Source organism: Castor canadensis, chromosome 18 (genome assembly GCF_047511655.1).
Source record: "Castor canadensis chromosome 18, mCasCan1.hap1v2, whole genome shotgun sequence".
In the NCBI taxonomy this organism is placed as follows: Eukaryota; Metazoa; Chordata; class Mammalia; order Rodentia; family Castoridae; genus Castor; species Castor canadensis.
The window spans coordinates 31,860,595-31,875,286 of NC_133403.1; the positions used below are offsets into that span (position 1 = coordinate 31,860,595).

General features: G+C 51.4%; 1 protein-coding gene across 1 annotated transcript; it reads right to left on the reverse strand.

Annotated features, from left to right (window-relative positions):
* Positions 1-583: 583 nt before the first annotated feature.
* On the reverse strand, positions 584-13,882 carry Acads (acyl-CoA dehydrogenase short chain). Its single transcript, XM_020179042.2, has 10 exons — positions 13,731-13,882; positions 12,177-12,340; positions 3,398-3,547; positions 3,096-3,207; positions 2,578-2,729; positions 2,137-2,307; positions 1,920-2,057; positions 1,673-1,768; positions 1,433-1,489; positions 584-1,322 (listed from the first exon to the last, which is right to left on the reverse strand). The coding sequence occupies exons 1-10, from the start codon at positions 13,774-13,776 to the stop codon at positions 1,170-1,172; spliced, it is 1,239 nt and encodes a 412-aa protein (XP_020034631.1). The 5' UTR covers positions 13,777-13,882; the 3' UTR covers positions 584-1,169.
* Positions 13,883-14,692: the final 810 nt, after the last annotated feature.

Genomic DNA, 14,692 nt, shown 5'->3' on the forward strand with positions numbered 1-14,692 from the left:
CAGGGAAGGAGCCCAGAGCTCCAGGCTCCTAGCAGTCCAGGCCCCCTGGAGGGCCATCTGTCTCTTTCCTGCCTTCCCTCCAGATACCGCCCTGCAAAGACAGGAAGTTGCCCTTCCAGTCCCACCTTCTCGGGCTGCTTCACTCATATCATTGGCTTGAAGCAGCCAAAGTTCAGGTGCCTCTGCCCAAAGCCGCCCCGGCAGGCGGCAGGTCCCCTCTCACAGGCTGGCTCAGGACCGGGTTGCTGGAGCATTCGGACACTAATCACAGGGTTGCCTTCAAGTCTCCGTGCTCTCCCACCTAGGCCACAGAGCCTCCCACAGCCTTGCTCCTGTCCCCACTGCAGTCCCCTCCCCATTCCACATGCTGCTTGGAGGCCAGGTCAACTTAGAGAGCCCCCTGGAGGGGGCCTGCCCCCTGCTGGTGGCGCTCCCGGACACTCACCCAGGCTATGACCGGTTCTTTATCCTCCTGATCCGCCTCCACGGCCAGCCCTGCCTCCCGAGGTCAAGCTCCCGGGTCACACTCAGGGTGGGGGGTGTTGGCCCGCACAGACAAAAGACCCAAGGACCAGGACACAGGTGAGGGTCAAGGCACAACTATGCTTTATTGGCTGGTCAGTTCCCACAGGTGACAGGCACACCACACACCTGTTCTCATCTGATCTTTCCAGAGAGGCCCCCGACCCAGCCCCCAGACTTCCCAAGACTGGGACTCCGGGGCTGGAGAGACAAGTTCTGCTACTGAGGACTGGTCACTCTGCCAGTCCCTTCTTCCTGACCTCTGACTTTGGGGTCCCTCCCAAGGTCATACCAAGCAGCAGGGCCTAAGGGAGTGACTGTCATTTGGTGCTCCCCACAGCCTGGTCTCCAAGAGACCACAGCCACTCAGAAGAAGGAAATGAGGCACATTGGTGGGTGAAGAGATAGGAGAGTCCTGCACTGAAGAGATGACAGGTGTGTCCTTAGTCTCAGGTCACCTCTCCTCTCCGCAACACAGACTCCCATGCAGCCTGATGGGGGGTGGGTAGAGGCAAAGGGCAGGATTGAGGAGGCAGGTCCTGCCCCACCCTCTCAGTAGGAATCAGGATTAAGGCCGCGGGGCTCCACCCTTTCCCATGGTCCACAGGCCAGCCGCTGGCAGGTGGGCGCTGGTCTCCTGGAAGGGCTCAGCTCCGGTAACTCCGGAGCAGGTGCCCGGCAATCACGAGCCTTTGGATCTCGCTGGTGCCTTCATAGATTTCGGTGACACGGGCGTCACGGTAGTGCCGCTCGGCTGGCATCTCTGTCACATACCCCATGCCTCCCAGGATCTGGATGGCCTAAGTCGGACAGCAGGCACTCAGGAGGCAGAAGATCTGCACCCATGGGGCAGATGTGGCCACACAAGGTGACCAGCTGTGGGAGGGCCGCGGACACACACAATGCTCACCTGGTGGCTTATGGCGGTTGCTGCTTCTGATGCAGCCAGCTTGGCCATGGCAGACTCCTAACCCCCAGGGATGGCACAGTCAGCACTTCCATGTGCAGGGAACCCCCAGCTCCTCCCCAAGGGGTCTGCAGCAGCAGTAAACCCACAGGGCCACCCCCTGCCCTCACCGGCCCAAGGAAGTGGGACCCACCCAGACTTCTCCCTCAGGGAATCCCTCGCCCCCACCCTCCCAACAGGCACCTTGATGAATGGTTTCTTATTATCCTTCAACATGGCAGCACGCCACGTCAGCAGCCGGGCACTCTCCAGAGCCACAGCCATGTCTGCCAGCTTGAACTGCAACATTCCAGCCCCACAGGTCAGCAGGTGCTCCTTCCTCCCTCCAAGGACAGGCAAGAGGAGGAGGGAGGACACGGGAGCGGGTAAAAAGCCAAGCTTCCCTCCCTCGTGTCCAGGCTCACTCCTGAAGTGTCCTCCCCTCCATTACCTGGATGCCTTGGAGCTTGGAGAGGGGTCCCCCAAAGGCTTTGCGGTTCTCAGCATAGTTCACAGCGCAATCAAGGGCAGCCTGGGCGATGCCCAGGGCCTGGGAGGCGATGCCAATGCGGCCCATGTCCAGAGTTTGCTGTGGGGACCACCTAGTTATTGGTGGCAGGCTGGGGCCCATGGCCTGGCACCAGGGCACTGCCCCCTGCTGGTCTCACCATAGCTATCTTGAAGCCCATCCCAGGCTCCCCCAGCAGGTTCTCCTTGGGAATGCGACAGTCCTCAAAGATGAGGTTGGCCGTGGACGAAGCTCGGATGCCCAGCTTATCTTCCTTCTTCCCCAGTGTGAGCCCCGGCGTTGGCATGGGAACCAGGAAAGCACTGATGCCCTGGAAGGCCCCAAGAGGCCTCTGAGGGGTTCCTCAGAGGCTGTGGGGGCCAGCAAGCTGCTCCAGCCCCACTTTGCCAACACCACCCCAGATGACAGCTCCAGGGTCTCCCCCACCTCCCTCCTTCTGTTGGCTTGGGGGGAGGGTGCAGATTCCAGGGGGACAGGAAGATCCAACAGTGCCCCAGAGCAGAACAGCACCAAGGTTCTGATCTAGAAACCAAAATGACAACCCCAGAAACTTGCCTGTGCCCCTCCCTGGGGCCCCCACCTTGTTCTGCAGGGACTTGTCTGTGCTGGCAAAGACCACAGTGGCCGAGGCCTCCCAGGAATTGGTGATCCAGGCTTTGGTGCCATTCAGGACCCACGAGTCGCCATCTTCCCGGGCTGTGGTGGAAGCAGCTCCCGCATCGCTGCCATTTCCTGCCCCACATACAGACTCAGGACCCAGCAGGGTCCCCACCTCACCCGGGCTCCAAAGCTATGGACCCGACTCCCAGGAGAAAATTCCAGGCCGATCTAGCTCCCAAAGCTTCAAAGACTAGTCCCGGAGGGCACAGGGTTGACATCTTCAAGCCAAAAGGACCCCAAAGCCACAGTGCCCCGCACCCCTGGCAGGCAGCAGTGTTCGCCTTTGGATCCAGGCAGTGCAGCCCAGCTCAGCTGCCCACACCAGAGGCCTCTCCTCCCTCTCAGGAATCCACCAATAGCAAGCCCCAGACCCTGCTTATCCCCCTGGGGGCACCTGGCTCCCACCTGGGTCTGTCACTCTGAGGGACAGGGCCATACCTGGTTCACTGAGGGCAAAACAGCCGATTTTGTCACCACTGGTGAAAGGGGTGATCCACTGCCGCTTCTGCTCTGGGGAGCCAAACTTCAGGATGGGCCCCAGGTACAGAGACTGGAAGGGACAGTAGGGAGTGGTTGGAGGCCACCCTAAGGCTGTCCCCCACAGGACCAAGTCTAGAGGTGACTCCAGGACACAAGGCTGGAAGCCCAGGCTAGCTGTGCTCCACTGTGGGGACACATGGCCAAGGTGTCCCCCGAAGGAGCTTCCCCCACCCATGGGTCCCAGGCCCAGGGTCACTCACATTGTTGACACTCATGATGACTCCGGTGGAGGCACAGCCACGGCTGATCTCCTCCATGGCGATGGAATAGGCCAGGTAGTCAAGGCCCGCGCCGCTGAGCTCCTCAGGCACGTCCATGGCCAGCAACCCGAGCTCCCCCATCTTCTTCACCTGGCCAGGTAAGGAAGCGAGATCCTCTAATCACACGCTCTGTGACACCTATGCAGTACTGCAGCAGCTGGAACTTCCTATCTTTTAACAACTTCTCTCTCTCCTCCCTCTCTCTCTCTCTCATACTGGGGACTGAACTCAGGGCCTTGTGCTTGCTAGGTAAGTGCTCTGTCACTTGAGCCACACCCCCAGACCTTAACATGCTCATTTTGACAAAGATCTTTCTCCATGACCGTGAGAACAGAGACTGTGTTTCTTCTCACTGCTCTGTACCCAATGTCAGTAACAGAACAAGTGGATTAAGAGGTTGGGATTTTTTATTTGTAATAATAGAGTAATCATTAACACCAAAGGCCTATCATCTACCAAACTCTGTGCTAAGCACTTTATTTGTACAGTTTTGCTTGAGTCTCTCTAAAGCTCTAAGAAAACAGTGCTATGTGATAATCTCATGGTAAGGCGGGGAAACCAGGCTCAGAGAGGTTAAGCAACCTGCTCAAGGCCTCAGAGCACCTCAGTGGTATGGCTAGGATTAAAACCTGAGCAATGAAAAGAATCGTGCCCAGCTCTGTCTCTGCTAACCTTGGACAAATTCCTTTCCCGGCTGTTCACCCAAGAATCGAGAATCGTGGACCACTGCAGAACCTACCTAACTCAGGGAGGAAAGTAAAAACAACTGCCTCTGAAGAGCGGGGACAGGGGAGGGGCCCTCAGTTTCTGGGAGCCAGGGGTCTGGGTCCCCTGCAGATACCAAACTCACAGGAGCTCAAGTCCCTACAGAAAATGCACAGGACCTTTGCACACCCTCATTTCATGTGTACCTCATTTTACAATTATTTATTTTTACAGTGCTGGGGATTGAACCCAGAACCTCGCACACGCTAGGTAAATGCCACCCAGCTACACCCACACACTTTTAGTCCCATTTAGAGGACTTATCCTGCCGAATGCAATGTAAGTGGTATGTCTACAGCTGTCATACCACACGAGTTCTGGAACAGTAAGTGAAAAGAAGTGCACCTGCTCAGTACGGATGCGATTTCTTCCTGAATATTTTCTCTTTCCATAGTACTACCTACTTCTGTGATTATGAAAGTTTTACCTCCCCCTCGCCCAAAATAATACCTCAAAGGGCTCCTCTGAGGAGTAGGCAAGACAACATATAGAAAACACTGAGCCCAAGTCAGGCGCAGTGGTCATGCCTGTAAATCTCAGCTCCTCAGGAGGCAGAAACTGGGAAGATCGTGGTTCAAGGCCAACCCAATCAAAAACAGAGACCCCATCTCAGCAACAAAGTGGTCATGGTGGTGCACTGCCTGTGGTTCCAGCTATATGAGAGGCTGCAGGAAGGAGGATCTCAGTCTAGGCCACTGCAGGCAAAAAAAAAAAAAAAAAAAAAAGACTCTACCTGAAAAAACTAAAGCACACAGGGTTGGGGTGCGGCTCAAGCGGTACAGCACCTGCAAGACCTGGAGTTCAAACCCCAGTACCACCAGAAAAAAGAAAGAAAACATCAAGCCCAGTCCCTGGCTCAGGCTGTGATTGCCTGTCATCACAAGTGGCCGATGGCTTCTTCCTTTAATGATAACACAAGAAGGAGGAACCTACAATGTGCTGTACTCTGTATACATCTGTGTCCCTCTGTGAAACGACTTATTTACTCTGCCTTAAATGCTGCCATGGACACTGTCTTATAAGACCCCAAGCCTGAGCTGGATCTTCCTCACCTCCAGGTCACCCCACACAGGGCAAGCGGGGCATAAACTCACCTGTGGATTGCATGGAACTGAGATTTTGCAAGTGCTCTGTGGCCCCTGCAGCGGGCACATGGAGGAAGGAGAATGTAGAGAGTGGGAGGCAAATGCAGTTCCCAAAAGATATCATGTCCTAGCCCCGGTCATTCCATGGCCACCACACCCCCGGGGGAAGGAGGTCCTGCTCACTGCCTGTACCACTTCAGCAGGCAGGACTTCCCCAGGAAGGGCAAGTCAACAGTCAAGAGTAGCTTTTTACTGTGGTATTATGGAACTCGACCTTGTTTGGCACAAACACGCCTGGGGACAGAGCACCTCACAGCCCAAACCCGGACATCCAGCAGATCCTCCAGGGTGAGCACAGTGTCTGGTTACATATAGAATGCCTCTGCTGCCGGACTATATTCTACCAGGTGCTAGAAACACACAGGACCCTAAGACTCCCATCCATGAAGCCTCCTTCTCCATGAAAGGTTCTTTCTCTGTCCTCCCAGCAAAACAGACTAAAGTGAATAGGTCACGTGGCCCCGCACCACAAGCATCATGAGATCCCCCTGGAGTCTAAGACACACCCTGCTCTTAACTTCACAGCTCATCAGGACACGATCCTTCAATAAAGGACTGGTGAACAGATTGCCCCAGAGCTGCCTTCATCCCAAGAAACATAAAGGCAATCAAAACTGCAGGCAAAATGTAAGACAATCAGCTCCCTCATACATCCTCAGTTTTCCACACTCACCCAAAATGCTTGCTTGCCCATCTCAACAGGTAGGCAGAACAAGGACTGCCATTTCCCTTTTACAGCTGGGGAACACACACAGAGCACGCCCAGAGGCAGTAACCAGGTTCAGGCCACAAGAAACAGCTAGGCTCTTGGTGTCTTCTTCTCTATTTAACACCTTTTCCCTCCAGCTGCCTTGATGGTTCTCACTGAGCCAACCTCAGAGTCACAAGATTTCACAACGACCACTGCCAAAGGACTTCACTGCCACGTGTTGTCTCCACCATCCCTCTTAGGATCAGCCATCTTCCTTCAACACTGACTTCTGTCAGAGAAATGGATGACCCTTTCACTCCTCATCCTGTACATAGTCACCCTCACCTCCCCCCGCAATGCAACAGTGATGGCTTGGGCTGTCTTTTGGCCTTTCTCACTGTGAAATATATCTCTAGATTTCAGGGAACATGCCAGCCCCAGGAACATTCTAGAACAAAGATGGGAGATAGAAGCCATATTGGTGGCAAAACGTACTGAAAAAGAGGGAGGAAAGGAGAGTAGCAGCGAGGGAAGGAAGAAAGAGGCAGTAAGGGAGAAGAGACCAAAATCCAAAGAAAAGGCAGACAGAGGGAAAAAAAAGACATGTGTTCAGTTTTGCACCTCATTTCTGACCACATAAAGTTGACGGTAATTGGCTAACAGTAGCCAGGCAGCCTTGTTACTATGGCATTTTCTACAGAGGCCTGACCTTTAGCACGACCTCAAGGGGTGACCTCCCCAAGTGACCCACATATGACTCTTGTCCCTTGTGTCTGTGAAGCAACCACCTGACATGCATCCTGAGGAGAGGCAACCCTGCCTCAAGGTCACCACACACTGAGGAAAAGAGACAGACAGACACTGCAATTCCCTTTGCCAGCGGTGACAAGCCAAGCAAGCCTTCCGCACCTGCTGCCTTCAGAGGAGGAAATGGCCAAAGGACAGACACTTTATGCTCCAGCTTCCTACTGGAAGGTGACCTCCTCCCACATGAGCCCTGCTGTGGTAAATTCAGGTCTTCACTTGAAGCCAACCTCCACACCTCCAAATCCAAATGTGCACTTTGAACCCCCAGAACGGTGAGCTAAATAAACCTCTTTTCTTTATAAAGTTAAAAAAGAAAGCACATCATATGAAAACAATGCCTCACGTTGCTTCTAAAACTCACATTTGAAAAATATCTTGAGTGTGCCTGTGTTCGCTACAATCAAAACTATTTAACATCAAGCATTTTAAAAACTAAAATTTCCTACTTTGTCAAAAAGTTGCTACTTATTCAAGAGAAAACCAAGGGACTCCAGGTGTGGCATATGTGAGGCCTTGGGTTCTGTCCCCAGCACCACAAAAAAAGACAATAGAAAACCAGGCATTGACAGGGACCTGGTTAGCCATGTCCACTGGGCTACATGTGGGGACAATGAGGACACTAAGACCAGACCCATCTAACAGGTGTACAAGCTGGTTCAATTTAACAAAACTCCACAGACAGACATTTGCTGATTGTCAGCGCTCACTGTGTACAATGTATCACACTGAACAGGAAGACCTGAGGAAGAACAAGACCTAGACTTGGATGCTGGTGGCTCACGCCTGTAATCCTAGCTACTCAGGAGGCAGAGACAGGAGGATCACAAGTTAAAGGTCAGTTGGTGCAAAGTTAGCAAGACCCTATCTCAAAAATGAAATAAAAACAAAAGGACTGGAGGTATAGTGCAAGTGGCAGAGCACTTGCCTAGCATGAGCAAGCCTTGGGTTCCATCCTTAGCACTGAAAAAAAAAAAAAAATTCACTGAGCAGATGAGAAGAAAAACTGCATTCAGCTTTATACACATAAATAAAAATTTTGAGGTTAAGAAGTCCAAAATTGGTTGGAGATACCATTCGGTTTTCTATTCCCCTTCACAGCAAAGCACATTAGAACTCACAATTGTTTCTCTCATTTGTTCACCTGGACATAAAAAGACAAGGCTGTAATTAAAGTTACAAAACCTCTATGTAGGCAGAAACTGGCACTAGCTTCCTCCTAATTCTTGGCCTGCCCTCCTCCCAATTCCTCTCTCCTTATATAACTACTTTTTGAGGGCAAATGAAAATTCTTCAGGAAAAAGATCAGAAATCACTACACTGCAGGCCCTGCAGAGGTAGCTCAGAAGTCTATGCCTGGCTGCTCAATAATCAAGAAACTTGGGCTGGGGGCATGGGAGGCACTGAGTTCAAATCCCAGTACTGCCAAAACCACCACCAACAACAAAAAAAAACCACTTCATTTCTGCTTTCATTTCCTCATCGATGAAAACAAGATAATGGGGTATATACCTCCTAGCGTAGTCGTGAAGATGAAATATATGTATACCTACCTGGAAAACACGAGCCTCCAAACGCTAGCTACCAAGGTCATTACTATCATGATCTGAGGTTCTGTCTTCATGTTTGTTTTGGCAGTGCTGGGGATCAAACCCAGAGCCAAGCACATTCTAGGCAAGTGCTCTAGCACTGAGCTACGTGCCAGCCCCCACCATTAGGATCTGAAACACTCACTAGTACTTGGGACTTTGCCTAGCAAGCTCAAGGCCCTGAGTTCAAACTCCAGTACCTGCCAACAAACAAACAAGTGAAAGTAACAGGCCTTAATCCTCAGCTAAGAGACAAACATTGGGGGGGAACCCGCGCATCGTGTGGGCCACCATCAAGCACCCAGCTCAGGTGGTACAGTGACAAGACCAGAGACTTGGCATTGCTTTGCCCTTCCAAAACCCGCGACCATGCATCCACATCACCTGCAAACGTGGGTAAACAGGAGCAGGACTAATGTGATGTTAGATTTGGAAACACCTGGCAAACAGCAAAACAAATACAGATGCTGCTGTACTCTGTGTTACCCTGATGCCTTTAGGAAATCCGTGCCCACAGCCCCACGGGCCAGAAGGAGAGGCTGCTGTCCCGGACCTCTTCCTCTCAGCCCACTTCTGCCACCATTTTGAGGAACTACCCTGCGATGTCCCCAGTCCCATAAAGCAAGTAGGAGAGTATGAGCCTATGCCTAGCAATTCCATCCCTGGGCACGTATCCAACAAAACTGAGTGCCTGTGTCTACCAACAGACATGGCGAGAGTATCAATTGCACTTGTAACCTGTCCACATGAAAAACAACCCAAAACTCCATTAGCAGTAGACTAGGTGAAGCAGCATATTCATGCACTGATATACAACTATGAAAGAAGAATGAACTTGGGCTGAGGGCATGGCTCAAGTGGCAAAGTGCTTGCCTAACATGTGCAAGGCCCTGGGTTCAATGCCTGGTACAAAAAGAAAAGAAAAAAGAACTAGTGATCATAAATTGACAACAATAGGTGAATCTCACAAATATAATACCAATTGAAAAGAGTCAGACAAGCCTGGCATGATGGTGCATGCCTGTAATCCCAGCACTCTAGGGCTGAGGCAGGAGGATCCAAGTTCAAGGCCAGCCTGGCTTACACAGTGAGACCTGACTTTAAAAAACAAGAGAAGCCAGGCACTGGTGGCTCACGCCTGTAATCCTAACTACTCAGGAGGCAGAGATCAAGAGGATGGTGGTTCAAAGCCAGCCCAGGCAAATAGTTCAAGAGAGACCCTATCTTGAAAAAACCCAACACAAAAAAAGTGCTGGTGGAACCCATGTTTATTGCGGCACTATTCACAATAGCCAAGTTATGGAAACAGCCAAGATGCCCCACCACTGACGAATGGATCAAGAAAATGTGGTATCTATACACAATGGAATTTTATGCATCCATGAAGAAGAACGAAATGTTACCATTCGCTGGTAAATGGATGGAATTGAAGAACATCATTCTGAGTGAGGTTAGCCTGGCCCAAAAGACCAAAAATGGTATGTTCACCCTCATATGCGGACATTAGATCAAGGGCAAACACAACAAGGGGATTGGACTTTGAGCACATGATAAAAGCGAGAGCACACAAGGAAGGGGTGAGGATAGGTAAGACACCTAAAAAATTAGCTAGCATTTGTTGCCCTTAACGCAGAGAAACTAAAGCAGATACTTAAAAGCAACTGAGGCCAATAGGAAAAGGGGACCAGGAGCTAGAGAAAAGGTGAGATCAAAAAGAATTAACCTAGAAGGTAACACACACGCACAGGAAATCAATGTGAGTCAACTCCCTGTATAGCTATCCTTATCTCAACCAGCAAAAACCCTTGTTCCTTCCTATTATGCCTTATACTCACTCTACAACAAAATTAGAGATAAGGGCAAAATAGTTTCTGCTGGGTATTGAGGGGGTGGGGGGGAAAGGGAAGGGGCGGAGTGGGTGGTAAGGGAGGGGGTGGGGGCAGGGGGGAAGAAATGAACCAAGCCTTGTATGCACAATATGAATAATAAAACAATTAAAAAAAAAAGGGCTGGTGGAATGATTCAAGGTATAGGGTGTGAGTTCAAGCCCCAGTACCACAAAAAAAAAAAAAAAAAAAAGGGAGAGAGAGAAGAGAGAATACAATACAGGAAATATACAACAATAAATCAGGTGGTATGGCATTTGGCAGTTGGATTCCAACAACACACAGCCCGGGCCTGGGGCAGTGGCCTTGGGGTAATCACCTATAAGGGCACTCAAAGGCCTGCTCTTCCCCTTCTCTCCTCAAGCAGCATTTTTTCACATCTCCACTAAGGTGCTGAAAGGTGAAGCAGTAGTGCTAGTTGAGGTCAGAGAACAGTGCATGGTGGGTAAGGCAGAGCCCAGCAGTACTATTTCCAACTAGAACAGGGTTTCCCTGCCTGCCCGCTGGGCTTCTGGGACAAGCACCTGGCTGGTGGATGGGGAAGGTTTTAGAGCCAGCCAGACGTGGGCTATGACATCCAGCTTCAGACACCAGCACACCTTGGGAAGTCACTTCACTTTCCATGCTTCTCTCTCAACTGTATTGCAAATAATCACAGTACGAATAGCTACCACTAGTTCAAATGCAGGAACATTTGGCCTAATTATCTCACTTAGTCCTTGCAATCTTCCAGGAAGCAAAATGGAGATTATATTAAATAGGGATGTCTTCAGAATTGAGACATGTCTAATGCCTGTAAGTTGCCCAACTGATTTTGGTTCTGAGAATACCACTTCCCCACTCAGCTTTGAGTTCCTGGGGTCTTCTGAGAGTCCAGGGACAATGCTCACTATACTGACCACACAATATTCATTAAGCTGGATGAGTGGTCCCATAGTCTACAGGCCATGTACAGGGGGACCACAATGCTTGAATTTTGTTTTTTCTTTTTTTGCAGTACTAGAGTTTGAACTCAGGACCTACACCTTGACCCACTCCACCAGCCCTTTTTTGTGTGTGTGTGATGGGTTTTTCGAGATAGGATCTTGCAAACTTTTTGCCCAGGCTGGCTTCAAACCACGAGCCTCCTAATCTCTGCCTCCTGAGTAGCTAGGATCACAGGTGTGAGCCACCAGTACCAGCCTTGGAATTTCTTGAAGAACAGGCAAGGAGAAGATGCCAGAAAGGTTTGTCCTTCACAAATCTTTGATTCAATAAGGATCTACTGAGCAGACAAAACAGCTTAAACATGTCATTGCAGATGGAATGAATGCAAATGAAGAACACGGGAGGGACCATACTGTTGGAGATCTCAGCGTCTGGGAGAAAAGAGGTCTGGGTTCTAGTCCTCACTCTGCAGCTGATTACTTCCATGACTTCAGATGCCTTATTTAAACAGTTTTTAAGTTTGAGTTTCATCAACTCTCCAGTGGCGGGGGGGGGGGGGCAAACTAGTAGTTCCTTCACTTCCTAGGACTGTTGTTTAGAACAAATAAGATAAGCTATCTGGGATGCTTAGAACAGTGCAGAGGACATGACGAACATTCTACAAGTGCTAACTATTGCTATTAGCTTGATGACCAGCACACTGTAAGCATATCAACCATCTACCATGTGTTATTATTGCTCTGGAAGTAAAATCTTAACCAAAGGCCTCACAGTGCACAAGGGAAACCTCCAGAGCATTTTCAGGCCCTGCTTTGATGTTCCTTGACTGGGGTCTCAGTGTATCTGCCTGTCACTGTCACCACCATCCAAGGACCTGCAACCATCATGGGCTGCTGAGGTTGGTGCTCTCACCTGAGCTGCAGGGAAGAGATGCTCCTTGTCCAGCTGGGCCGCAATGGGAACCAGCTCCTTCTCGGCAAAGTCACGGCATGTCTGACGTAGCATCTGGTGTGTCTCGGGCAGTTCCACAGACTGGTAGATAGTATGTAACCTCCGCCAGTCCCGAGGACAAAGAGCTGCCAGAAGGAAAAGCAGGAGTCGGTGGAAGGAGAATTAAGAGAACCTGAATAATAACTACTAATAATAATCACAATCTACTAACTTAGAGAGTCTTCACCAGGGATGATTTTGTTCCCTCATCCCATCCCTAGAGTCATCTGGCAATGTCTGGAGGCATTTTTGGTTGTCACAACTAAAATGAGGAATGCTACTAGTATCCAGTACAGAGACGCCAGGGGCACTACAAAACATTCTGTCATACACTGACAGCCTCCACCACAAAGAACCATCTGTCCATGCTGGGTGCAGTACCCAGGCCAGCTACTCAGGAGGCTGAGGCAGGAGGGTCACTTGAGCAGGAGTTCTAGGCCAGCCTGGGCAATATAATGAAACCCTGTCTCTATATATAAACTCTCTCCAAATGTCAACAGAGGTGCTGTTGAAAACCCCAGGCTAACTGAACGCTTGCTGTGTTCCCCGAACACTTTTCATTCAACGCTCAGTAGAGTGTCAATTATAATAACACCACAGCTCTGTGACCTTAGACAAGGGTTTTAACTTTATTGAGTCTCACCTTCTATAAAATGTGGACACAATAGCACTCAGCTCCTGGGAGTGGGAGGATTAAAGAAAAAAATAGCCATAAGCACTAAAACCTAAGGTCTAAGATCCAGACCAAGGTTTCTCTTTATTGTTATTACTCAGCATGAGATCTGGATCAACCAAAAGAAGCCTTGTGTCACTGCTGCTACAGCTGGGACAAAGAATAAGATGGGGAAGCTTCTGTATCAAATAATCCACACCTGGTGTGGTGGCTCACCTCTAATTCCAGCTATCTGGGAGGTGGATTTGGGATGATCACATTTTGAGGGTCCCTCCCGCAAAGTTGGTGAGGCCCAGGTCTGTAGGGTGCTCCTGTGCTCCAGGCCCAGGATTCAATCCCCATCAGGGAGAGAGCGGGTCTATACACCTGTTATATGCCCGACACTGACTTCCAACAACTCTCTGGCAATACCAACAGCTCACTGTGGCCATTTTACACTTTGGTCAACTGAGGCTGGGAGGGGCCTAGAGTCCTGTCCAAGGTCACAGATCTGAGCCGAGGTTCAATGGTAGGCCTAGCCCTGGGGGAAAGGCGCACCCAGAACCTGCGGTGGGGATGAAATGCGAGGCAGGGGTGTGGATGCAGCCGCGTGAACGGGGCTGGCGGTGGGGGTCCCACAAGAGTGCGGGGTGGGGTGGCGCCAGGATCCCTGAAGGGCCAGCCGGGCCAAGCGGGCCAGGCGCCCCGGGACGCCCATCTGGGGCAAAGGCCGCGCGCGCGCTCTTAGCAGGGGTTCAGCCCGCCCGCCCCGGGATCTCCGCCCGCGCGGCCGGCCCAGTAGTGCGCAGCCCAAGCGCACTCACCTCTGCGGAGGGGGCCACTGGCCCGGACGAGCAGTGCGGCGGCCATGGACGACAGACAGGACGCTGGCCTTCCGCTCTGCGACCTCGGGTAGTGAGCGCGCGGGTTCCAGACTGCGAGGGGCGGGGCCGGCGCAGAAGCCACGCCCCTTGGGTCGCGGGGGCGGGGCCGTGGCGCGCCTGCGTTCCACCGCCCGAAGCCTCCCCACCACCCCATGGAGATGGGCTAAACTTTCTTGCAGGATTTCGAAAGCTTCCAAAGTCGGTCGGCTTGTCGTCCGTGCTCTCGTCCTTTAGTGAAAGTACTAACAGAGCAGAGCCACGGTTGTGCCTCGCAGAAAGGCCACAGAGATCTTTAGCAACCCTCAAAAGCCGGGTGCGGTGAGCTCTTGTAGTCCCAGCTACGAGGGAGGGGAAGTCCGAAGGATCGCTCCAGCCCAGGGGTTCTGGGCCAACTCGGCTTAATCCTTCACATCCAAGGATCCATATCCCCTAAACTCCAACTCCATGGCCTAATGAGTTCTTGAGCCCTGTCTACCCACCTCTTCAGCTCAGGCTAACCGTTCCCTGGCTGGCTTTGCTCCAGCTGCACAAGGCAAGCAGCTTTCCTTTAAAGTCTGCAGCTTCCTTCTGCCCGGAACGTTCTTCATTCAGGGCTCCCTCCCCCAGGCTCCCCCGCCAGTGTTTCTCCTGCAGTTTTCCATCCATCCTATTTATTCTTCTATTTTAAGATTGTCGTCCTAGGTATCTAATTGGAGGGCAGAGCCCTGTTAGGAGCAGGGGTACTGCTCCCTAATGCCATGCAATTTGATCCCTTGCATCCTCTGGATGCCTTCACACTCTACCCAGGAACTGTGATGGTGTCACTTGCCCCACAGGTTCTGCTCTTGGCACAAGTATGAATCTGACTTCCAGACCCTTCTGGCACCCCCACACACACCCCTCCCCAGCTGCTTTTCTCCCCT

Bases quoted from the DNA above. Each gene is read 5' to 3' on its own strand.
- Acads (XM_020179042.2), bottom strand. From the start codon at position 13,776: ATGGCCGCCGCACTGCTCGTCCGGGCCAGTGGCCCCCTCCGCAGAG. The intron at 12,341-13,730 runs GTGAGTGCGCTT...TCCTTCTGGCAG, and splicing joins CAGTGGCCCCCTCCGCAGAG to CTCTTTGTCCTCGGGACTGG. The intron at 1,769-1,919 runs GTAATGGAGGGG...GGAATGTTGCAG, and splicing joins CCAAGCTCCAAGGCATCCAG to TTCAAGCTGGCAGACATGGC.